This window comes from Alternaria dauci, chromosome 6, assembly GCF_042100115.1.
Source record: "Alternaria dauci strain A2016 chromosome 6, whole genome shotgun sequence".
In the NCBI taxonomy this organism is placed as follows: Eukaryota; Fungi; Ascomycota; class Dothideomycetes; order Pleosporales; family Pleosporaceae; genus Alternaria; species Alternaria dauci.
Window position 1 is genome coordinate 2502241 of NC_091277.1, and position 24201 is coordinate 2526441.

At 52.9% G+C, this 24201-nt stretch overlaps 8 protein-coding genes across 8 annotated transcripts; 5 read left to right on the top strand and 3 right to left on the bottom strand.

The window, feature by feature from the left end:
* Positions 1–3724: 3724 nt before the first annotated feature.
* On the top strand, positions 3725–4488 carry ACET3X_007151 (uncharacterized protein; the record flags this gene model as incomplete). Its single annotated transcript, XM_069453359.1, has 3 exons — positions 3725–4053; positions 4241–4345; positions 4395–4488. 3 exons carry the CDS (start codon positions 3725–3727, stop codon positions 4486–4488), a joined length of 528 nt encoding a protein of 175 aa, XP_069305919.1.
* A 2981-nt stretch (positions 4489–7469) lies between these two features.
* ACET3X_007152 (uncharacterized protein) lies at positions 7470–9302 on the top strand (the record flags this gene model as incomplete). Its single annotated transcript, XM_069453360.1, has 4 exons — positions 7470–7530; positions 7599–7646; positions 7704–8696; positions 8746–9302. The coding sequence occupies 4 exons, from the start codon at positions 7470–7472 to the stop codon at positions 9300–9302; spliced, it is 1659 nt and encodes a 552-aa protein (XP_069305920.1).
* A 287-nt stretch (positions 9303–9589) lies between these two features.
* ACET3X_007153 (uncharacterized protein) lies at positions 9590–11620 on the bottom strand (the record flags this gene model as incomplete). The annotated part of the gene is made up of 2 exons (XM_069453361.1): positions 9590–11269; positions 11588–11620. 2 exons carry the CDS (start codon positions 11618–11620, stop codon positions 9590–9592), a joined length of 1713 nt encoding a protein of 570 aa, XP_069305921.1.
* A 417-nt stretch (positions 11621–12037) lies between these two features.
* Positions 12038–13228, bottom strand: ACET3X_007154 (uncharacterized protein; the record flags this gene model as incomplete). Its single annotated transcript, XM_069453362.1, has 1 exon — positions 12038–13228. The coding sequence occupies one exon, from the start codon at positions 13226–13228 to the stop codon at positions 12038–12040; it is 1191 nt and encodes a 396-aa protein (XP_069305922.1).
* A 1694-nt stretch (positions 13229–14922) lies between these two features.
* ACET3X_007155 (uncharacterized protein) lies at positions 14923–16402 on the top strand (the record flags this gene model as incomplete). Its single annotated transcript, XM_069453364.1, has 2 exons — positions 14923–14985; positions 15035–16402. The coding sequence occupies 2 exons, from the start codon at positions 14923–14925 to the stop codon at positions 16400–16402; spliced, it is 1431 nt and encodes a 476-aa protein (XP_069305923.1).
* A 1507-nt stretch (positions 16403–17909) lies between these two features.
* On the top strand, positions 17910–19516 carry ACET3X_007156 (uncharacterized protein; the record flags this gene model as incomplete). Its single annotated transcript, XM_069453365.1, has 5 exons — positions 17910–17971; positions 18096–18176; positions 18233–18348; positions 18384–19071; positions 19204–19516. 5 exons carry the CDS (start codon positions 17910–17912, stop codon positions 19514–19516), a joined length of 1260 nt encoding a protein of 419 aa, XP_069305924.1.
* A 793-nt stretch (positions 19517–20309) lies between these two features.
* On the top strand, positions 20310–21989 carry ACET3X_007157 (uncharacterized protein; the record flags this gene model as incomplete). The annotated part of the gene is made up of 5 exons (XM_069453366.1): positions 20310–20495; positions 20545–20707; positions 20764–21091; positions 21144–21404; positions 21461–21989. 5 exons carry the CDS (start codon positions 20310–20312, stop codon positions 21987–21989), a joined length of 1467 nt encoding a protein of 488 aa, XP_069305925.1.
* Positions 21990–22487: 498 nt separating this feature from the next.
* On the bottom strand, positions 22488–23971 carry ACET3X_007158 (uncharacterized protein; the record flags this gene model as incomplete). The annotated part of the gene is made up of 2 exons (XM_069453367.1): positions 22488–23659; positions 23704–23971. 2 exons carry the CDS (start codon positions 23969–23971, stop codon positions 22488–22490), a joined length of 1440 nt encoding a protein of 479 aa, XP_069305926.1.
* Between the last annotated feature and the right edge of the window lie 230 nt (positions 23972–24201).

The window sequence follows — 24201 nt, forward strand, 5'->3', positions numbered from 1 at the left end:
AAAGGAAGAGGCGTCTCAATCGAGTTCGAGTTCGACCTGCTAGCCGGGACGTCGCAGAGGTGAGTGCTGCGTTGCTGTGTGATCGTTGAACCGCGTTACATGCCATTGAAGACAAACAGTAAGCTTTCAGACCACGATCTGGTAAGTAACCATTGCCAACCGTGCTAACTGTGCTTGCTGTCTGAAGACCGCCAGCCTGTCCCTCCTTTATAGCGTGCTAATGAGGATCGGTGATCAGTGCTGACCAACAGGAAAAATTCTGCTGCACTTTGTCTCAGGACCCTGCGCGTCGACGCCTGAGTTGCCTTGTTGGTCGCCGCTGTTCCGGGACACGTGTGACACGTTTGGCCACGGAGACCGCTACCGATGATAAGCAAAAACGTATACCAGAGATGGTTATGGCCGTAAGAGGATCTGGGGAACCCCAACACAATGGTTTCACTAGGCCGGGTTGCGTTGTCCATCATTTGTGGTGGGAGTGCCGCATCCGGAGATGGGGTGGGGTTACGTGACTGTCAATCGATAGCGACTATGCTGCCGATGGGATACTGTACACCGGGCTGAGCTTGAACATCTGACAATAGATCGTGGAGATTTGATCGATAGACACGTGTGTATATTTCAGGATGGTTGTCACTCTGTAATGTGGCAGTCTTGGCGGTAGAATTCTCGCGTCCTATACACCGTCGGGTTGCGGGCGTCTCCGATACAAACCAAACTCGATTGCTAAATCCGAAATAAAGAGTGATCTCTGTTCAGTAGAAACTATCGTTTCAGCTCTCAACGTGCCATAAACCACGTCATTAGCTATAAGTCGTACGTTATAGGGACGCGTGGTGGTCGGCGATGCCGTCGTCGGCGATTCTATCGGTGCCTCACCCCAACTCCTCAAGTCTCGTGATAGGATGCCATGCGATTTCGCAGACTTACATCATCATATGCCAGCACCGGGACACTGCAACAAAAAACGCCGCACTGTCTCCGGATGCAGCCCTACCGGACATATAAACCGTAGGTCCACAGGTGCTTGCACGCCGGCGCAACAGCGGCACGTTGTGACTTGGTTCGGCAGCGTTTAATTACTGGTTCGGCAGCGCCTCGAGATCGCAGTGTCATGATTGATGTCGCCCTGTTGCGAAATCACAGCAGGAGACGTCGGGCCGATATAGTGTATTGGTTGCGTGTTCCAGGTGGATCCCTGACAGCGAGATCATGACTCAGGTACCATCTGCTGGAGAACCACCGAAGAACGAAAAGTGGGAACCACACAGACGAATGCCGCACCAGCGGTGATGCAGAGACAACGGGAAGAGTGCTAGCAGCATGCAAACCACTTGACCAAGTGCGTTAAGCGAGCTGCGAGGAGCCTGTTTTGTCGACTTGGAGTGTTGGAGACTTGGGGAATCGACGTTTGGAGTCGAAGGTGTGCTGACACATGTCGGGTGACTTGGGCATAAGTTACCCAAGTCCCAGTCAACCTAGTCAAAGGTTCCGAAGTACAAACGCGGTACAGTTACATCCCTTGTGCATCATTTGAGTTGTTAATTGTCATAGTCTTGTAGCAACATCCGATGGTCGCTCTCATGTCGCAGGCCATGTGCGTCGCCTTGAAACCCCGTGCTGATCGTGGCCGGCTGAAAATGGCAATGGTACGCTGGCGATGTTTGTAGACGCGTAGTAGAGACATGGTAGGGACGCCGGACCGAATAAAGCAACCATAGCACAGCTGCAAGGCCGGCTGGTGCCGGTCCTACTCGAATACCCGCGGGAAAATGACAATCGTTCCTCTGTCTTTCCCCAACCAGCCATGTTCCCGAAGGATCGTCACGAAGCAGAACAGCGGTGACATTTTCTGACGCTTCACAATGGTTACTTGAGCACAAGTTGCAACCAAGCGAGATGCGGATCGTACCGGCGAGGTGGAGCTACGAGTGCTGGAACGACTTGCTGACAATGGGGAAGCGGTACGCCAGTCAGACGAGTGTCTTCTCTCACGTTGGCACGCTGGACGTCATGATGCTGGAGATCGCCGTTGTCGAGCACAGGAGGACTGGGGATTGGCCAAGGTGCGACAGAGCTGCGGCGGAGGCGGGAATTGTTCCATCCATTCATGAGCAAACCAGCGCTGTCAGGTTGCACGAAAAGAAGCTCTTGGCCCGGGGAGCAAAGGTCGAATAGAAGCACCGCGAGCGGTTGCGTAGTGTCCAGGGTGACGTGCTGATCAAACCAGAATTTCGTCATTGGCCATGGCACGGTGCGGAGTCAAGCGCGCACGAGATCTCAGGGTCCCCGGTGCTGACATGATTGAATGTGAGCGACTGGAGCCCTGCACACAAGGCGTCGAGGCCGCCCTCGCGATATTTTGGAGGGTGCCGCAAGTTTGGCGCAGTGCATGCTGGTGGTGCCAACGGGCGAGGATTGGTTCCCAACGGCAATCTACGAATGCCATGGGAGCGAAAGTGGCAGGCCAGCGCCGCCGCAGGGTCCTCTTAGCCGATCTTATATATTTCTGGCTCGCATGCTGGACGAAACGGAATGCAGACAAAGAGCGATCAGCGACCAGGCCCAACAGGAGCGGCTGGTGATGTGCGCATGGACAGCGTGACCCGCAATCAGTCGGTCTGTAACGCGTTGACTTGTGCGCTATTGCCCGCTGCTGCTGTGCTGGACGGCGAGGGGCGGTGGGTACTGTGCTCGGGGCGGATATTAGCAGTGTTGTTGTGGTTGTAGGGTTGTTGGCGAGGGGGAGGGGAGGGGGAAATTGAGGCTGCGCGCTCACAAGGCGACGCCGTTGGGGGATGCAGGCACCATCATCGCAGCTTGCTTCTCACGTCCTCGGGGCCGACGACAGCACGCCATTGGCCGCTGACGGAACCCACGGCAGTGTTCAGTGATGTCAGCCATCCGCCTTTAGGAGCCGTGCTCGTTGTGCGGTGGGACGTGGCAGAATGGGGCAATTGATCAGCTCTCCCATGTCTCACACACCTGCTGGCGACGTCATGCACCGCTTTCAGCCTTCCCACGCCTGTCTGCCTCCTGCGAGGGGGGAAGTGCTCTGCGATCGCACGCAACGGCTCGCTCACCTTCACAATTCACGCACTTGACTGATTCACGGCACACACACGGTCCAGCGTGCCCTTGCACGTTAACGGAACACTGTACACTCGCCAACACGCCCCAGTTTCCTTGGGCGAATTCCTGGCAATAGCTGTTCGGCCATCGCAGCGCTAATTGACCGCTCCTAATCATTCGCGCGCCTCTGGTGGGTGCTCTGCCCTTGCCGATCAACACACACTCACACACAGCCAAAGCTTGGTGCGCTCGCTCGACTGCACTGGGTGTGTGTGTGTGTGTGTGTGTGAAGCAGGCCCGTCAGCAAAAAAAAGGCTTCACCCACGCGTGCTCTGGTTGAGAGCGAAGTGATACGAGGGCGCCATCCCACTACTTCGCCGCCGCCACCCCGAGTATTTCTACTCGGCGTCACATTTCCAAGCTTGGTTTGCGCTTTGGACGCTACACGGGCAGGGATCCTCGTCTCGGGAGACCCTGAAGCATTATCTGGCTTAGCGCAGACAGGGGCCCACCCACTCTAACATCCTTCCACATCAACCGTGTGGCTTTATCTTGGCCTGAACCCACCTACGGCATACTCTTGCCGACGCTCGCCCACCTGGCTCCATCCCTAAACCTACACTCTGAGAGCCGCACTATACTGTCTCGTGCCATGAACCCGCAGATTCTTATCACCCCCCATCCCTCTACTTCAACGCAAGACGACCGCCGACCGTCGTACCCCGACGACATGTCGACTTCCTCATCAAACTCTTCCATCAGCGAGACGGACATGAAAAACGACCCCACACTGCAGACCAGGCCCCGTCTCGGGAGCAGGAAATCCAGCGGCACCATCATAATACCCCGCGACAGCCCAAACGTCGAGATGAAGGAGGAGGAGGAGGAGTACGATGACGGCGATGCGCGGACCATGAGCCCTCGCCGGAGTAGCGAAGAGATTGAAAAGATGGGCCAGGATGCTCGGCAAGCTCTGATAGAGTAAGTGACTCAACCCTGCATCACCACGCTCGTGTCGACGCCGCAACAACATCGGCCAATCTCGCTGTTGTCGTTGTTGTCGTTGTCGTCGCTCGATGCGCCATGGCTTCCTAGTTACTCCTCTGTCTTTTGCGTTTCGCGTTTTGACTTGTCATCCCAGTCCTTATCAAGCTAACCGTTTCGCTAGACAAGCCAAAGCTCTGCAAGCCAGTCTGATGCAGATTGTGGATCGCGTCGAGGTTGTCAAGAACGAGCACGAAAAACTCGAAGGCGGCAACAAGTTCTTGCAATCGTAGGTACCTCGAGCCTTTACTCTGCAACGTGTGACTAACCGCCGGCAGATATATCGGCGAGCTCATGCAAACGAGCAAGCTCACCTCGGCGGGCGCTGGAAAAGCGTCCAAAGTCAAGGGCAAGGGCAGAATCATCAAATAACAATCAGTGCTCGTGCTCATCCCCACCGGCGTAGTGAGCCTACACCAAGTCGGTCTTGCACCCAGGCCCCGACTCATCATGGACGCCACTCGTCTCTCGAACCCTCACTACCACGCAATCATGATGGTCTTCTGTCTCACACACTGACCATGATCGCATTCTTCCAACCCACGAACACGCACACGCACGTTGAAACCGCGTTTATGAGCATCTGCATAGCGGCACAGGAATGGGACCCGGCGTTCGTCATTACACTTCGATTCAGCAATCAGCTTCTGTCTTACCACCCTTTGGACAACCATACGAGCTCAGCGCCGCTCAGCTCAGTGTTGTCGCAGCTCCATTTTGCGATTATACCACGCCATATTGCGCCCTCGACCATTGGTTTTTTTCAACATCTTTTGCGCTTTACCCGAGTAGTTTACGGGAGGTCATGGCGACTACGGTGTTATGGGAGTTTACTTCAATTCGATTCATGCCGCGGCAGGATTCTGCTCGGTACCCAACCTCGTTCATTTTTTTTGTCCTCGTTACAAATGGAAGATTTGATGGAAGCTTTGACTTATTGTCTTCAGCCTATAGCTGAGGTATCGGGGCGTCTGTCGATACTCGGCGCTATGTAAGGCTTTATTTTATTTGGCGGAGAAAACTAGAAGCAGCATTGGCTTGCATGAGCGGATGAAAAAAATGTTTTCGCATCCTGCACAGAAAGAGCACAAGAATGAACGCACAAAGTGGTCATTGTCATGTTTTCACCCTTGCTCCTTTGCTTGTTCCCCCCCGCCGCCCAACATGTCCCACGGGTGTGTGTGTGTGTGTGTGTGATGCTGCCAGTTCACGATACAGATTACAGCTCAATGACTGCATGAGCGTCAGTGCATGTCTGCCCAATCTAGCATGGAAACAGGCAGGACCCTGCATGCCCATGCCAGATGCGGCGACCAAATGACCGCCCCCCCCCCCCCGTCCAACAGGCTTCCCACGCGCAAGGCTGCCCGTGTGCATGCAAGAAAAACTGTTTTGTTAAAGGACCCGCACCGAGAGTAGGCGGGCGTGCGTGCGTGCCCCTCATCGGAACGTACCTTGCCTTGCGTGCTCAGCTGTGACAGTGACAAGTGACAGCCAGCCCGTCGCACTAGGTAGGTAGGTAGGAAAACCACGCAAACCAGTTGACACGACGCATGCACGCATGCACGCACGCGCGCTCGCCCGCCCCTTTGGGATCTCGGACGTGCTGTCTTGTCTCCGCTGCTCCTCCTCCTCCTCCTCCTCCTCCCTCCTCCCTCTCTGTGTTAAGCGAGGCGAGGCGGGCGATTACACAAGTGCCGATAATCAACCCTTTGATCCCATGACCTCTGTTTGTAGGGACTTGTGAGCAAGACGTATTTTGTTTTTTTTGCGACTTGGCGACTTGGGCTGCGTTAGTGCATTACAGACGACATTATAGACAGTAACAGTACTGTATACACGCAAAGAAGAAGAGAAAAAAAATAAGCTCCTAGTGTGTGTGCATGTTGCAAAGACTCCGACAACGTGTCAAAGTCAAGCATCTCATGTGGTGTCCACTGTGTGCCAAGACCACTCACTAACAACAACGGCAACACCATCGGCTCATAGTCTGACAGCCCGGCGGCTTCGGCAATGCAGGTTCACGATGCCACTTGTAATGTACATACATACACATGTACATGCCACATGCGCCCATCTCCACTTTCCCTTCTCCCGCTCCGAGTCCATGACCATGTGTACGTGTGGTACCTAGTGTCACAACTTTTGCCGACTTGCTACCGGTCGGTCGGTCGGAAGGAAGCTAGGTGCGTGGAGAAAGAGAGACAGAGAAGGAGAGAGAGGTACCTGGAAATAAGGATTCTCTGTGCTCGTGTAATACAACTTTGCTTAACTGGGGTCTTGGTCCGCTCACATTCGAGCTTGTGATTGGAGCGGAGGACACTCGAGTGGAGGGAGGGCAAGGGTGGGCGCATGGGTTCAAAAATGGGAAGATGGAAGAGATATTGGGAACTATGATTCGTGGGGGGGTTAAAGGGCGAAATTGGCCGCGCTTTAGAAAAGGGTATGGAAGGGAGGGGGTGTGGTTCCGCGAGATTGAGTTTTGGGTTATTGTGATTGACAAAAGCGCGTTGGAGGAAGCTGGAGCCAAATATAGGCCAGCGCGCTTAATGGATAGTTAGTTACACGGTAACAGTGCGCGGCTGTTCGGCTGCTTGGATCGGTGCGGTGAGCGGGAGATAGGGGATGGACTTTTGTTACCCCACTTGGGTGACTTTCTTCGTGTCTGCTTGATGTCCTTACTGACGTTTAGATATTAGGATGGGAGGAACACGTATACACCGACTCGTGTGTACGTACGCTTTATAAATTCATCGTATAGCCTGGGAGTCCTGGTACGGGGAGCACGGAGAATACAGTACCTTGACATTGATGGCGTTGGGCTTCACTCTCATCTAGCATCTGCGGTTCACTTTAGAGACTCAAGTCTGTCGGTACCTGAACCATGTAATCGCATCCAAGCAAGTATCCGGATATAACTACCTGTAGTCGTCGCAAACTTTATCTCCGCAGCGGGCGTATGGCGCGTGTGGACGTCTGCGTCATTACTCCGCCTACTCAGACCATGGTGGTTTCAACCGTACCTGGTACGCGTGCAGCATAGTCAACCCAACCCGAGTGTATACTCTTGCTCACTGAGCATTGTAATGACGCGGAACGTGAGACACTCATGTAGACGGCACAGTCAAGGATACCGTGTTGGACAGCCCTCGGCATTGCGTCACTGCCAACTCCAACGCCTGGCCCAAGCTCAAGCTGTTTTCCTAACAAACTCAACGCGACGAACCCGTGCAGCGACAGACGACGCGTAGTGAGGCTGTGACTTTGTCTTGCAGGAAGCCAATCGTTCTTGGTTGTTTTATTTAGATCGGCATCGCGTCGCTGAGTAGGAGCTCGTACCTAGCTACCCCACCATGCACGGCATTCTCGAGCTCTCGCTGCAGCTCCTCAACTCGTTTAGTCCGGCCAATCTTGGTACGCGCCTTGTTCATCAGCCACATTGCTTCGTTGCAGCTTGAGCAACGTTTACTAATTGCGAAAAGGTCGGTCTGGAGCTCAGGTGCCACTTCAAGGCGAGCAACATGTGAAGCGTAAGCTTTCCACCCTTGAACTTCTGGACAAGAGCAAATACACTAATATCAGCACAGCCACACCAACAAAGTCGTCTAGGGTTCCAGACTATTTTGTAACAGATGATGGACACTTCCAAGGCCCTACACAAACTGGCGCTGCGCCGTTCCTTGCGCAGACAAATCTAGCACCTTTTGCTGGTGTGTCGTACATACCCAATACGCCTCTGGAAACCCAGATCCCCATTGCTGGCAATGCGGACAACAAGAACATCTTCCAGAGCCTCGCAAACATCAGCCCGTACTTCCCTAATCCAAGAGGTTTCGGCGTCAACGAGTACTCCATACCGCCTGGCACCAACGTGACATGGCTGAACATGGTTCATCGCCACGGGAGTCGGTATCCTGAGGTCAGCGGTGAAGCGGCAGAGAGGACGCTAGGGAAGAAGCTGTCTGATGCTGCTGGCAAGTTCACTGGCCATGGACCACTGTCTTTTCTCAACGATTGGGAGTTCCTGCTCGGCGCCGAGATCCTGGTTCCCAATGGAAAGCAGGAGCTGTTTACCTCTGGTACCCTGCACTACTACCAGTACGGTCACTTGTATCCCAACAATGGAAGCAAGATCGTTGTTCGCAGTACAACACAACGACGCATGACCGAGTCGGCAGAGTACTTCCTTGCGGGCTTCTTCGGTTTGGGCTGGGCGCAGAATGCGACGCTTGAGTTGGCGATTGAGGCGCCTGGTTACAACAACACGCTTGCGGGATACAAGCAATGTAACCACTCAAGCTGGCAAACTGCTCGGGAGGGTCTTATGGAGTGGATTGGCGTGTATCTTCACGACGCTCACCAGAGGTTCAGGAGCAACCTTACTGGTGATCTTGACTGGACAATCAGTGATACATATAACGCTCAAGCCCTGTGTTCGTATGAGACCGTCTCGCTCGGTTTCTCCCACTGGTGCGGTCTCTTTACCTATGAAGAGTGGGAAGGCTACGAGTATGCTCTGGACCTTGCATTCCAGACCGGCACAGGCTTTGGCTCTTCTGTTGGCCGAGCCATCGGCGTTGGTATGTTTCGACGACCTCCATCGTATCTCGCCTTGCTAACAAAATCCAGGCTACGTTGAAGAAGTCCTCGCCCGCATGCAACACCACGTCATCACCTCCCCATCCGCGCAAATCAACATCACCCTCGACAACAACACCGTCACCTTCCCCATTGACCAAAACCTCAATCTAGACTTTAGCCACGACGCCGGCATCATCAGCATCCTCGTCGCCTTCGGCATCACACAGTTTGCCGAAGTCCTCCCAACAAGCCACATCAAAACGCCTCGCGAATTCATCCTCTCGCACCTGCAACCCTTTGCCGGCCGTCTCGATATCGAAGTCATCAAAGCGCCTGCGCCTGTGAATCCCAATCGATCGGACGAGAAGATTTACCTCGATGGGCCGCCGACGAGCTATGTGCATTTTATACTTAATCAGAGGACTATTCCGCTGGGGAGGAGTCATGCGGAGTGTGGGGATAGGGATGATGGGTGGTGTGAGATGGAGACGTTTCTTGAGGTTATGAAGGAGCAGATTGAGCGCGCGGATTATGAGTTTGCTTGTTTTGGGGAGTATGAGACGCCGGGGTATGGAGAGGTTACGGATGGACGGCCAGTTAGGTAGGTGTTGGGATGGAAGGATTTTGGGGATGCGTTGGATGACGGCGAGGAGCAATAAAATGTTCTTCTTTCCTGTACCCCATTCAGATGATAAACGTGCTGGTAAAAAACGCAAGCACAACGCTGTTCAATAACACTGTATTAAATCGTAGTAAAGGTGTGTTTCCCAACTACCTTGCTTCACTGTATGCAACTGTATATATTCGAAAATGTATTGGGGAAAGCCAAAGCCATGAACTTCATGCGGTTCTTTCCTGTATCCATGCCCGAAGCCCCTTCCAATCATGGAGCTTAATAATTGTCAAAATACTGATCCATGTAATCCGAACGAGTGTAGTAGCCACTGTGTGTATCACCGGTCTTCACCCCAACATAAGACACCTCCTCAGGCGCCCAACACGCCTCCAGCGCTCCTCCATCAAGCACAACCTCAATAACGTCCTTGCCCAAAAACGTAATCCTAGCGTCATAGGTCGTGTCACTCATAACCATCGCACCAATCGGCTGCCGATCCGCATACTTTGGAATCCAATTCAACCTCATCGTCATCCCTTCCTCCGGCTGATCCATAAGATCACACTCCACGCCCACAGCCTCATTCGGATCTTCTGGGTATAGTTTCAGTGCGCCGGGGAATATATCGATAGTGCCTACGTTCCAGCCGTCCATCCTGTCCATGGCTTCCTCGCGGTCCGTGTTTTCGACGTAGGCGTCGAGGTAATCGGTCGAGTACATGGCGTAGGTGCCGGTGATGTCGTAGAGGCAGATTTTTTTGCCGCGCTGCAGGCGCCGGTGAAGGGCGCGGGCGTAGCGGAAGTGGCGCGCGTTTTCGCGTGGGTAGTATTTGACGTTTGCGCGGTAGTTTTTTTCGTCTTCGTCTTCGTCATCGTCGTCGTCGTCGTCTTCGTCTTCGTCTTCGTCTTCGTCATCGTCCTCCTCCTCCTCTGAGTCTGATATGTCTTCGGGGTTGATGACGTCGTTGTCGTTGTCGTTCTCTGATTCTTCTTCTGAATCATCTTCTTCTTGCGACTCATCCTCCTCTTCCGACCCATCCTCACTCCCGCTATCATCCTCCTCGCTCACGCTAGTATCACTCTCGTTAAACTCTCCAGAGTCAGAAGTCGGAACGCCATGAGACTCATGAAATCCCCCACCGCCATCGTAATACTCAATATCACCATACACCCCGCAAGCTTCCAGGTACGACCTCATTCCCCGGCCATAGCCCGGGTGTAGATGCCCAGTATACTTGCAATCCTGCCATTCCATACTCTCTTTCTCAGCTTCACGCTTCACAGCTTGCCCGTCCTTGACATGTATACCAGCAAACCAGACGTCGTACATCCAAAGCTCCAGGAAGCCGTTGCTGAGAAAGCTGATCTTGATAGAGAAGTCACTTTCGTCCCCATCGTCATACATACGCAGTGTTTCCGGCGTCGTTGACGCATACTTTGGTTTGTTGAAGTGGTGTGGTGAGCCGTCGCTGACTGCTTCTTCAATCCTTAGCTCCATGCCCATGTCGCCGGCATATGGAGCGTCAGTCTCTTCGATAAGGTGCTTGCCGAACTGAATGGTTCCAACACCCGAGCTCCAGTCGCTTTCCTCAGGGTCTCGGCCCCCTTCGTTCACACATTTCCTCAGCCATTCTCCAGAGTACAGATTCCATGTTCCGCGTATGTCGCCTATTCGGAACTTTTTCCAGGGGTTGCGTTCGAGTTCCTCAGCAGCGGCGAGGACTTTCTGTTCTTCCTTGTCCTGCACTTCACATGCTTTGTCGAGGAGATCTTCGACGTCTTCTTCTTCGGTTGTTCCTACACCTGAGCTCTCAGCTTCAGTTTCCGTGTCCCATTCCTCTTCGTTAGCCTCCCAGTTCTTTTGTACGATAAGCTCAGTCTCGCTCTTCTTGGTGTCCTGCTCCTGTTTCTGCTTCTTGCTCCGCAGCCCTTTCCGCTCGTCTCGCTCTCGTTGCAGCTGCTATGAAAGTTCGAGGTTTCCTTCATCCCACAGATCACCCATACACTCCTGGAACTCTTCGGACGAGTCACGACGACGACGAGGCGTGTTTGAAATATTTTGATTTAGTATAATAGTACTTTCAACAGCGTCTCTGATAGTGCAAATGTAAGTTTCACATTTCACGAAGCGGGAGGCGTAAGACATAACGTGTACGTGTTGCTGGTGGAAGACAGGGCGACGCAGCGGCCGGGATGATGCTGAGGGTGTGGTAGAAACGCGAGGAATCGCGTTGACCTACCCCGCTTTTAGCCAATAGAGCGGTATTATGCTTACTCGTCGTCTATGCTTCACAAAAAATAAACTCATAATATGGGTCAGCGATTCGTCCGCGATATGCTTCGACAGCTCAGGTACGCAATATCGGAATCACACTCAGGCGCGATGTGACGTCGCTCATATTTCTTGCCAAGGCGCTAACAACCTGAAACACGGCAGCTCGAGACACAGCGCCGATGCTATTCATTTCTCAGACATGTGCACGAGAGTGTAGAGTTCGCTTTTCGGTCTCGATGGAGGCCTACTGTATTGCGATAATCATTAGGTACATACATTTGAACGACTGGCCAGAACGCTGATCTCGAGCTCTGTAGTAACCAAACGCGAACTTGCCATTATGCAATACATCAAGTCGTTATTTCCATAGCAAGTACCCATCCTTTGTGCTTTGCAAATTTTCGCACATCAAAAGCAATCACAGCGTCCCCCCACTTCCATCCCTTCACTTCATGTCGTCATCTCCATCTTCAACTTCTCCAGATTCAAGTTTGGCGCCATATTCTTCGCCCACCAAAGCGCAACCCAGCCTCTACTAGCCTCCTTCAGCTTGGCCGCCAGCTCCTGCTCTTGCTCCTGTTCTTCAGACTCCTGCTTGTATATCTTCTCCATCTCTACGCGCGTCTTACCGCGAAAGCTCGTATCGACAATCTCACTCGTAGTGCCCGAAGACCATACACCGGGTACATAGACTTGGGTTTTGCGATGAAACTCAGGCCGCCGGCGGTGGTGCTTAGCAAACGTGTGAGTAGCGTGTGGTAGCACAATTGCGGTGCGAGAGAGCGGCCGGAAAGGCGATGGGTTGGTGACGTAGAGGTGCTCTGGCGACACAGTCACGGTATTTGATAGGCGAACCCGTTTGCGTGGGGGTGATGGCGAGGCGGATGGGCTGTCTGCCATATTGTTGTCGCGAGGTCGCTTCAGGGCCGGTTTGAGCATCGCGGCATTTTGCTGGGGACTCGGCGATGATGTGGTGAGCGACTGCGCGAGTGCTAGAAGTGGACACTCGGACGGACGTATATTGGGACGCTGTTGCGGTACAGCATACTGAGACCGGCTGGTGGTAGGGATGTGCGACGATACTGGGAGTGAAGTGACTACTGGCTGATTTGTTCGAGGTGACGCGAGCTCTTCTGGTGTCATCTCCTTCTCGACAACCATCTTGAGCCACATCATCAGTAACTGCGCCTCTTTCTTGTCGTCATCGGTCGGCTCTCCTTCTCCAGCACCCTCGACGTATCTCAGACCCGGTACTCTGGTCAGTACAATCTTCTTCTTGTCCCACACGTCCAACGCCTCTCTCAGCTTCGCCAGATCCTGGACTGGTGTGCTCTTGTCTTCAAGCAAGTCTTGGAACTTCTGTATTGTGTTTGCCAATGCGATCTTCGCGGTACGCCAGGCTCTTCGCATAGCCTTGTGAGCTGGTGTCGTGTGGCGATCTTCTCCCTTTTGCTGGGACTTGAGCACTCCACCGCACGCGTCAAACTTTCCTTGTATGGTCTGAACAGCGGCGATTTGTGAAGTTATTGTGCACGTCGGGCACAACAACGGAGATGGTAGCTTTGGTGAAAGGGTAGTAGCTTTAGCGTGGGTGCAGATCTTCGCGACGTAGAGGGGCGTAGCGCCATCGACTCGTGCCATTTTGCGTGGTGTGAGTGGTGAGCGGCAGCGTTAAGCGGAAGTGTTGCTGCCGTGAGATATTGGTACAACGTTGTGTAGGTTACCGGGGACCGTGCGTAACTGAACTATTGTTCTATCTTGAAGTGGAGACAGCAAAGTGAAAGAGCGCATGCTGCTGCCTTGTGACGTCGAAATAGAAGCCGAAGCAAACGAAAATTCTGGAGACGCTATCGCAGCCTTCATGGCTTGAAGGGAGACGTGTCTGCGCTGCAGCATATCTCGGACAATATCTCAAGAGCCTTTGGGAGTGGAATAGGGAGGTACTAGAGGAGGCGACCCTGCTGATAAGCTCCATCTTAAACACCGTTCCATTTGCACGCCTCAACTCCATGAAACAGCCGGGAGAAGACCATATGCCGTAGAGGGGTGGTGATCAGTGGCGAAAGAAAAGAAGCAGAGAGTCACCTAAGAATGATGTCATCAATACAGGAGAGCGCTCTGTTCTATTGACATATGGAGAGGCTTGTCTAGCGAGTCGAATGATGGAAAGTGAGAAAAAGCGCACGGCCTTTGGTGAAGTTGAGGTACCGAGACGCAGGAAGTCCACCTAGCTTCGGAGCATAGCTGAGTTTCTTCTGTCGATAGGAGAGGTACCCGCGATGACCGCCATGTGCTGAAAAGATCAAGAAGTCAACTGACGACGTTCTTGTCGGATCAAGACCTTGCCAGACCTCCCCATGAAGGCTTCGGTATGCTGCAGGTGTCTGTCGCTTTCATAGCATTGCACTGCTGAGCATTGGTCGCAGCAGAGAAGTCTGTTACCCCGCTTTGAACCACAACGCGCAGCCTCGATTTGCGTATTCGCCAGATGTGATGGATAGGACGTACAGTCAGGTCCGACCCATCTCATAACATAGTTACGCGTCGCTTATTACCGCCCACTCAGATGGGTACCTCCAGGCACGCGTAGCGAGCACGTCTCTCACTGATCTCAACAGATGGTATGGCTGCACAGGCCTGTGTCTTCTCTTGCATCACCAAATCTCTGCGAACAAGCCAAGTGCTCAGCCGTTGTTCAGGCGATGCAGTCGCTTACCGAAGTCTGTTAACATGATCGACGAGGTGACGCGGACCTGTAGGGCATCCTGAATTTGGTTGATAATTGCTTTCTTCCGGAAAAATAAAGGTCAGCTTGCGATCGTTTTTCCGGACAATGGAAAATGGGGGATAGGGTTCTTGAGAGTTTTACATGTAGGAAAGGGGTATCTGGAAGTGATTTTTGTGAGTGTGTTATGACATTGGCCAAGGCCGTGCCCCACGGAGTCCGTGGGCGCGTCACCAGGACAGAGAGCACCATCTAGAGTTAACACCAGCATCAACAGTCAACATTTCGCATTGCGTTTCCCCTCACTGCCGTTCGTTTCTTTTTCGCCTTGGAGAGATGTGTTGTAAAAAGGGCCCGAAGACAAGACAAGACAAGTTGGTGCTTTAGAGCCGGCGCGCACGTATCGTAGCGCCGTCTTAGGGCAATAATGGCAGATCATGCCACCGAAGAGCCACATAAAGACCATGGTACTGTTCCAAGTCTTCATTGTGATGCGGGGACGACATGCGTACAAAAGGATAGTCAGCGGCCTCTGACAACAACAAGGCCAGACATGGCGAAATTTTCGTGGCTGTCGTTTTTGAGGAATCATGGATCCAAGCCGCCGTTCATGCTCAAGGTCAGAAGTTCAAATGCATTCATCATCGGGACCGTTTCCTTGGCTGTGTTTACAGTGAGTAGCCGTCCTTACGATAGCTATCGCTCGAAGCTGACAAAAGAAGGACATGTTCCTGTATGGCGTCATCGTGCCTGTCATACCCTTCGCAATAGGTACGCGTAGCAACGTTGAAGATGCTCGAGTCCAATACTGGGTCTCGGTACTCGTTGCCGTATACGGCGCTGCGCTTCTTGCATTCTCACCCATTTGCGGGTGGCTTGCGGACCGCGGCTCGTCACGTCGCTCTCCGCTTCTCCTAGGCTTGATTGTCCTCCTAGGAGCTACGATCATGCTCAACTTCGGCAACTCGATTGGCCTTTTGATCGTTGGACGGATACTGCAAGGGGCTTCAGCAGCTGTGGTGTGGGTCGTTGGCCTCGCCTTGTTGGCTGACACAGTACCTCAGGAGCGACTCGCAACAGCTACTGGATGGCTGACCATAGGCGTGTCTCTTGGCATGCTCATATCCCCTATCCTGGGTGGCGTGGTCTATGACAAGGCCGGCTATGATGCTGTCTTTGGCATGTGCTATGCATTGGTTGGCTTGGACGTGGTCCTCCGGCTGCTGCTGATTGAGAAGAAGGTGGCCGCGAGATGGGGTACAGGGGCTATCGGCCGCCAGCCTGCCAACGAAAACGCTTACACAGACAAGACTGTAACGCCGGTCATCGCTTCCGCAGCTCATGACCTTAGCCCAGATGCTAGCAAGACCTCGTTGCAGCGAGAAGTGTCGTTCGTTGAATCACAGCAGAACAGTCCGCCTCCTCGACGTCTACGCGACCGTCTACCACCCGTCTTATCGCTCCTGTACTCCCGACGCCTACTCGCCTCACTATTCTGTGCTCTCATTCAGGCCATGCTGCTGACAGCCTTCGACTCGGTTCTTACCATCCATGCCGCAAACACATTCAACTGGAACTCAACGGGCGCCGCGCTCTTGTTCCTTCCGATTGTCATTCCAAGCCTCCTCTCGCCGCTATGGGGTTGGCTGAGCGATACATACGGTGGCCGCTACCTGGTTGTCGTGGGCTTCCTGTGCGGCTGTCCTCCCCTGGTCTGCCTCCGCTTCGTAGATGAGAACACAATGAAAGACAAGGTGTTGATCTGCGCGTTGCTTGCCGTTACTGGACTGTTTGTAGGCATGACCTTTGCACCAGTCATGGCAGAGATATCGGCTATTGCCGAGGCAAAAGAACAGAAGATGCTCGCAAGTGGGCGGCCAGGATTCGGCAAGGGTGGTGCATTCGCGCAGGCCTACGCACTATACAACTGCGCATTCGCTGGAGGCTGCATGGTGGGTCCCTTGCTGGCCGGATTTCTCGTGGAGGACAGTGGATGGGGCACAATGGCCGCGGTGCTGGGGGCGCTGTCTGCCATTACCGCGGTACCAGGCTTTCTCTGGCTGGGCGGATGGGTGCTAGGCAAGAAATGATCGCAGTCAATAGAAGAGTCTGTTGGAATATTGACGTCCGTTGGTTGTACTCTGCGTGTCGTGTGCGCCGTGGTACCACCTGCCTCTGATTCGTCCGCACGTGTCGGCGTTACCCCAGTGTCCCGTAAGCCATCGCCACACCTTGATCGCACCTTCACGCCTCGACATCGCATTGCATCACCCCATCGTACTTCCGTCCCATTTCAATAACGCCTCCAATACTGCACAAACTCACCTGAGGATTTGTCACGTCAGACCCGTTGGCATTCCTGGCAGCAGCTTCTTGCTCATCCCCATTGCTCCTCCCCATGCGATTTACCTCCTAAGCCTGCCGCCCATCTCAACACAACTCCTGTCACTTTACCCTGCCGATCTTTGCTACGGGCAATCAAACCCCTTTTGATGTTTATTTCCAGATCCTGCCCCAGCTATGTGGTTGCACCAAAGGGTCCCATTGGCGTCGGAAATTTGCTGAGAGTCTCTTTTAGCTACGCTACGCCTCTGCTACGTCATGCAACCAGATAAAAACATAGGAGAAACGCGCAGGCCGAACACCGACAACGCGCTTGGCGACAGCCTCCCTCCGTCGGCGTCGAATGATGCATGGAAAACTGCAACAGCACTGCCGTCTCCTCCACCATACTACAGGTTGTTGCTAAATTAGTTTGTGGATCTTCGATCACCTGGTCTATACTACTCATTCTAGCTCCGGTGTTCGTCATAAGCTGCTTGTACGCGGTGTGTAAAACTTTGGTACAGACTTCGCTCCGGTCGCTCTAAGCTCGTGGCTGATCAATCACGTTGCGCGACCGGACCGGTCTAATCCCATAACGTGTTTCAGAGCCTAGGCGCATATACAAGTTCGATTACTGTGCAGATATCCCGTCCTCTCAAGACTTATACGGGAATTCAGAAGGTCACACTTCTGGAGAAAACACCGACGACAAGAACTTTAGGGCCGCGATGCTCGTTTACGCCGGAATCGGTGCGGGGCGAACACCAGGTCTAAGGCAATATACGTTCGTGTGAACGCGTCACATGCGCCACGACTACATACGGTGTGCTTAGCAAACGAATCTCCTGACCGGAACGTCATCTACGTAGCATTCTGTCTGTACTTTCAAGGTAAGGTCGGCTTGAGCGGTATCCAATTCGCCTTCCTGGTTGGGTCGTAGGTCACACACCAGTATACTCCCAAGAAAAGTTGCCAATTTTACCATCACCTCCAAGAAAAATTGCCAATCTCACCGTGCGTATATCGCTCAGACCGACCAGGTATATTTGCCAGTCATCCCTTGCTATGGAAGTTGCAACTCACCAGGTTCTGCACTTGCAAGGGGCGCACGCGAACTTCACCCTTGTTCACCGCGGTTCCTATTCCAGCAGCAATCTGTCTTAAGCGTGGACACACTCTCCATTCGCACCCCTCAACACGTACTTGGTTTCACTGCCTCCACATTTTCAAGTTTTACACTCCTACTCTTAGCTTGGTATACTACCCGGCATCATGATTTTCAGTCGCGCACTCGTGGCTCTATCGCTATGCGTCAGCGCGATTGCAGCTCCAGCGTAAGTGTTGCGTATGATGCGGTGAAATGCGTCTTTCCACTTCCAGCCGAGGCGTGGCTACTCCCGCCTTCCCAACTCTTTCCCTAATAAAACATGTCTCACGCAGCTGCTGATATATCCCCAGTGAGAAGCGAGCAGTCGACTTCAGATGGGGCCAAGAGAAGATCCGCGGTGTCAACATCGGCGGATGGTTGGTCCTGGAACCGTAAGTGTCTTTGACTTTGATACCTTGAGGTTGTGTTATTAAATATGTCCTCATAGTTGGATCACGCCATCGATCTTTGATGCAGCAAACCAGGGTCGTCCGCAGAGGGACATAGTTGACGGTAAGACGCCTTCCGCAAGATACGAAGGGATTAAAGCTGATGCTTCACAGAGTTCACCTTGGGTGAGAAGCTTGGGAGCGATGCAGCACTTAGCATCCTCCGCAGGCACTGGGACTCGTGGGTTAGGTGGGAGGACTTCAACAAGATCAAGCAGTCCGGCTTCAATATTGTTCGTATTCCTATTGGCTTCTGGGCATACGACACGTTTGGTACCGCTTATGTCAGCGGTGCAAGCGTCTATCTCGATGCTGCTATCGATTGGTCGCGCAGCCTCGGGCTCAAGATTATCATCGACCTCCATGGCGCACCAGGCTCGCAGAATGGATTCGACAACTCCGGCCAACGGATGGACACTCCTCGCTGGCAACAAGGCGACACTGTCAGGCAGACTCTGCAAGTTCTGCGGACTATCTCGCAAAAGTATGCGCAAACACAGTACCAGGATGTCGTTGTTGGTATTCAGCTACTAAACGAGCCTGCATTGTTCAACGGTCTCAGCCGCGCGGTTACTCAGCAATTTTACCGCGACGGCTATGGTCAAGTCAGGGAAGTTTCGGATACCCCAGTAATCATTTCCGATGGTTTCACGCCACCAAACACTTGGAATGCTTTCCTCACCCCGGCGGATGCGAATGCGGTGAACGTTGCTATCGATCACCATGAATATCAAGTCTTTGACAGCAATCTCCTTCGCTTGTCGGCTGCCGGCCACGCAAGCTACGCCTGCAGTAACTCCGAGACATACAACGGTGCGGATAAGTGGACTTTTGGTATGTGATCATGTGACAGAACCGCTCTCTGATCTTTGCTGACTTGCATTACTTCTAGTTGGCGAGTGGACATCAGCTATGACGTAAGACAGCCCTCACATTTGTTGCACATGAATCCTGACTGACATTGTACTAGGGATTGTGCAAAGTACCTCAACGGTTACGACCGTGGTGCCCGTTTCGACGGCACTCTCCCAGGCAGCTCTTACATCGGCTCTTGCGACTGGCAGAACGACATCTCGCGCTGGCCTGCCTCCTACAAGGACGACTCTCGACGCTACATCGAGGCCCAAATCCAAGCTTTTGAGTCCAAAACTCAGGGCTGGGTCTGGTGGAACTTCAAGACGGAGGGTGCGGCCGAGTGGGATGCCTTCCGCCTTATCGATGCTGGTGTCTTTCCCGCCATCAGGAACGGGCAGGTGGAATACAAGTTTGGCACTATTTGTTAGAAGCAAAATGGGACGGGGACTTATCTGCCTCCGGGCAACTTGACAAAAACGTACATGGGTACGATCCTGAGGAGGCGAGGGGCACATTTATGAGTAACGACTATGCACATTGTTCAATTGGTTGATTAGTTATATGATAAAATACTACATCTGCGCATACATGGCGTCAATTTTAAGAACTGAAGTACTGTCGAAAAAGCAAGTAGGGCGAACCACCGGTGAACATGCCATCGTATGATCTCCGCCAAACGTTGCACTGCTTCCGAACAGTACGACCAGCGACATTCCAGCTGAAAGACTTACCGCCAACGGCCAACGTACCACATTATGCGAATGCGCACCACGTAACCGCACCAATCAAGTCAATTTCTCCACCAAAAAACAACGTTGTCGGCCTCAGCTCTTCCCCAGGTTCCCAGCCAAAAGGCACCCCGTGCGACCCACAACCAGGAAACCACACACATTCTCCATACCGGCGTCAAAACTACTACCGGAAAGTCTTGGAAGGCATGCAAACGAACTGTTTATTGTGATAAGATCTGCAAGCCAAGCTTCGTGGCTGAATAGATTGGAGTGCGCAAGGGAGCTCCATTACAGCACAGTGCGGGGAAAAGTCTTGGACGCATCCCATGCCAATACCGCGCCAAGCGTGTAGTTAGAACAAGGTGTGGTAACACACTACGCCGCCAGCTATGCATTCAAAAGGAAGCGCGCATCCGCTGCTTGCTTGCTTGCACTTTTACGTCTTGTCACCTATCCCTGCGAGAAGCGCTTGCAAAGAACTTCGCCAAAGATGGATACAAAACAACAGCCTATTGTTGAGCCGACGGACGAGAAGCCTGTGGCTGTGGCGCACTTGGAAGACAAGAGTGAGCTTGGCCCTGATAAGCATGCTGGCGCGGCGGATTATACCGGCGCGGAGGCCAAGACAGATCCCGAAGAGATTGCGCTTGTGCGGAAGATTGACTGGAGACTGATGGTAAGTATTGAGAAGATTAATTGAGACGTGGTAGCTAATGTGAGGGTAGCCGACGCTGTGCGTCATGTACTTTTTGAATTACGTCGACCGCAATGCTATCGCGCAAGCTCGTCTGAATGATCTGGAGGAGGACTTGGGCATGACTGGAGTTCAGTTCAACACTTGCGTTAGCATTCTCTTCGTCGGCTACGTCTTGATGCAAATCCCATCGAGTGAGTAGTTTTGCACCCCACCCCGCTCGAAATTGATAGAAAGCTGACATGTACAGATATGCTCATCACCAGGATAAGACCCGGTATCTACATGAGTTCCTGGATGTTCGTCTGGGCCATTGTTTCAGCTTGCACAGCGCTGGTACAGAACTTTGGTGGACTAGTCGCATGCCGGTTCTTCCTGGGTATCACCGAGGCGCCCTTCTATCCAGGAGCTACGTACATGCTCTCAATCTTCTACACGCGGAAGGAAGTCGCTACACGTATTGCACTGCTGTACTGCGCGCAGATTCTGGCTACTGGTTTTAGTGGCTTAATTGCTGCAGGCGTATTCCAGCTAGATGGCGCAAGGGGCCTTGCGGGATGGCGTTGGCTCTTCATCATGTTAGTGCGCCGTTAACAGCTCATTGATGCTTTCAAACTGACTAGTCGATAGTGAAGGAGCGGCGACTGCGTTAGTGGCGATCTGGGGCTTCTTCATGCTGCCCAACACCCCATTGACTACCAGCTGGTTGAACCCCAGAGAACGCGAACTCGCTCATGCGCGTATGGAGCGCGACCGAGTGGGCGACTCGACCGAGCCCGTTAGTATGATGGAGGGACTGAGGCAGGCGTGCCGTGACAAGAGGACGTGGCTGTTCTGCCTCATGCAGAACTTCCATCTCAGTGCTTGCTCGTTCAACTCCTTCTTCCCAACGTAAGTGCACTTCAAACCATACTCCTCCTAGGAATGCTTACTGACGGTGACAACAGCGTGGTCAAGACCCTCGGCTTCAGCACCACTATTACTCTGGTACTGACATGCCCTCCCTTCCTGCTTGCTGGCGCAGCGGGTATCGCCACAGGCTGGAGTTCAGGACGCATGCATGAACGTACCTGGCACATCACCGGCGGATTGCTAGTCGCCATTGTCGGATTCGTCATTGCTGCCAGTACATTGAACACTGCCGGCCGCTATGTCGCGTGCTTCATCTTCCCAATGGGCGCCTACTCCGTCAACTCCGTCATCATCGGTTGGGCATCTTCGACACTCAGCCAAACAAAAGAGAAAAAGGCTGTAGTCTTGGCAATGACAAACGTCGGAGGTCAAATCGGATACATATACGGGGCATACCTCTGGCCGGAGACCGACAAACCTCGCTACGGAATTGGATTTGGCGCTTCTGCTGCATTTGCGCTGTGCTCGATCGCGTGTGCATGGGCGATCCGCATAATGCTCATCAAGGAGAACCAAAGGCTCAAGGCGTCGACGAATGAGCGCGTGAACTTGTACGGATACTGATGAGGTGGCTGGTCCACGGGCTGTCGTATGCGTTGGGAGTCGCCTCGTTGGAGCTGTAGAGATAGGCTGTCGGGGTTCGTGATAGATGGGAGGCCCATGTGCGTTCGACACGAGTAGTCTAGATACACTATCTGATGGGTATCGTATTAGTTAGCAGTACTTGAACTTATCAGAATAAAAATCTGACCTCTCAAGGATTCCTACCACATCTGATTTAGGCTGCGAATGTGATCGTCTCTGACAACACAGTTCAAAGTACTTTAGATCTGTTGCGCCTGATGTCTCGTGGATCGGCAATGGTGCATACCATGTGTGACCAGTCTACGTGACGAGACTTGGAAGCCGACGCTATAACGGGAGATTAGAACAGCAGGTAATATCCGGCAATTAACGATGCCAAGTAACAACAAGATAACGATTAGCTTGTGAGAACTACGACAAGTCGTGTGCCAGCCGTTTACGTTTCCCAACCTATACTCGTGATATGGCTCTCAAGTCTTAATACGTGCACTTCCCACAGTATCCACAATCGTCAGCGGAACAAGCAGTGTAGTCTGGCTCCGATCCAGAATCATCGAAGCCAGTCTCGAAATCGTACCTATCGTCAAGATCGATACCCCCTTCCTCATATTCGAACTCGTCGGATGCATCGTCTTGGGTAGAAGCGGCACCCACACAATTCTCCTCCCAGCGGTCTGCCAGGTCCGCAGGCAAGGCGTGCACGCCGTTCCCGTACTGGACTCTGACCTCCAAGCGGTCGGCTCCAGGGCAATACACTTCGAGCAACTTGTCCGCGTTATATCTGGCGATGTCGACGATGTCATCGAGAAGTGTGGCAAAGCGACGGATGCCTTCCTTGTTGTCTTTGACCCAGGCTCGAACATCGTTCTTGACATTTTGCACTCTGATGTCTTCGAAGAGTCCAGCACCGTTGTGGTAGGCGACGATGAAGTTAGAGATTTGTTTGACCCAGAGCGCTGGGTAGATGTCGCTCATGTCAATGTCTTTCTTATACTTGCCCGACCGCGTCTTCAGGTCGAAAATGACATTTTGCGGTACTGCGGTCCCGCCGTGTTTGACCTTCAACGCGTCAAGTGTACTTGTCACGGGATTTGATGGCCTGTTGATTGATGCATCTTGAAGTGCTGCCAGGAGATCATCGGGGTCCTCGGCGTTCTCTGAAGGCGTAGCATCATCGGCTGCCCCGGCCGCTTTGATGTAGCCGTCGCTCTCGAATCGTACAAGACACTTCAAGCCGCCGAACTCATACCGTATGATGCGTTGGTGGGTTTCGGAGCCTTTAACGCTCTGCTCCCATGTGGTGTATGCCTCTGGAAAGGTGTGACCATAACCTCTAACGTCCTTGATGACTTCTTTAGGGTCATTTTCTTTTCGAACGAAGAAGACAGTCTCACCGACAACCTCGATGTTGAACCGGAAAGCTTTGTCGATACCACGAGCGAAGCGGAGGAGGTTGCCAAGGGTACTGCCACATGCGAAGAGATCGGCGCTGGCAGAGTCGAATTCGGGATTGGTATGCATAATAGCACGTACGACGGGTGCCATTGGGTATTCGGGATACATGGCGGCGTTGGGGTCCCGAAAGTATTGCCCGTTGTCCTCCCGCAAAGGCGATGGTGTCTGAAGTGGTGTCCACTGAGGAGGTTTACCTGGAATTGTTAGTTCAGCCAGTGGATTGCAAAGGGGAACTCACCTGGAACGACAATCGTCGGTACTTTACCGTTGAGCCAATTGTACGATGCTACATATCGGCAATCGGATATCTCTGCTAGATCAGCGGGTTTCAAGCTCAGATCTGAGCTGCGGAACTCCTTGACAAGATCTCCAAGTGGGTGTCTCTCAAGATCAGGCTTCACCTGTTCCCTAGGCTTAGTAAAGAACGGGGCTCGTCCACCACGGCCTCGCCCTCTCCGTGGAGCAAAGCCACCTCTGCTGCTGCTGCTGCCTGTGTATGAAGCCATGGAAGATGTTGCGATACTAGGTTGAATAAAGTCAGAAATGGGGGGTTCAAGGCGGAGTATTGCGCTGAGTGGAAAGCGATACGCCGACTTCAAGTAGGTGTTGATGCCTGAGACAAGGCTGAGTTCGTGTGGCGTGGTTTGCTTGACCTGCAGGTCGCACAATGCATGCCTTGTAGGTTTCGATTCGTCCAGAACTCACCACACTATGCAGGCAGAGAAAGCCTGATGCT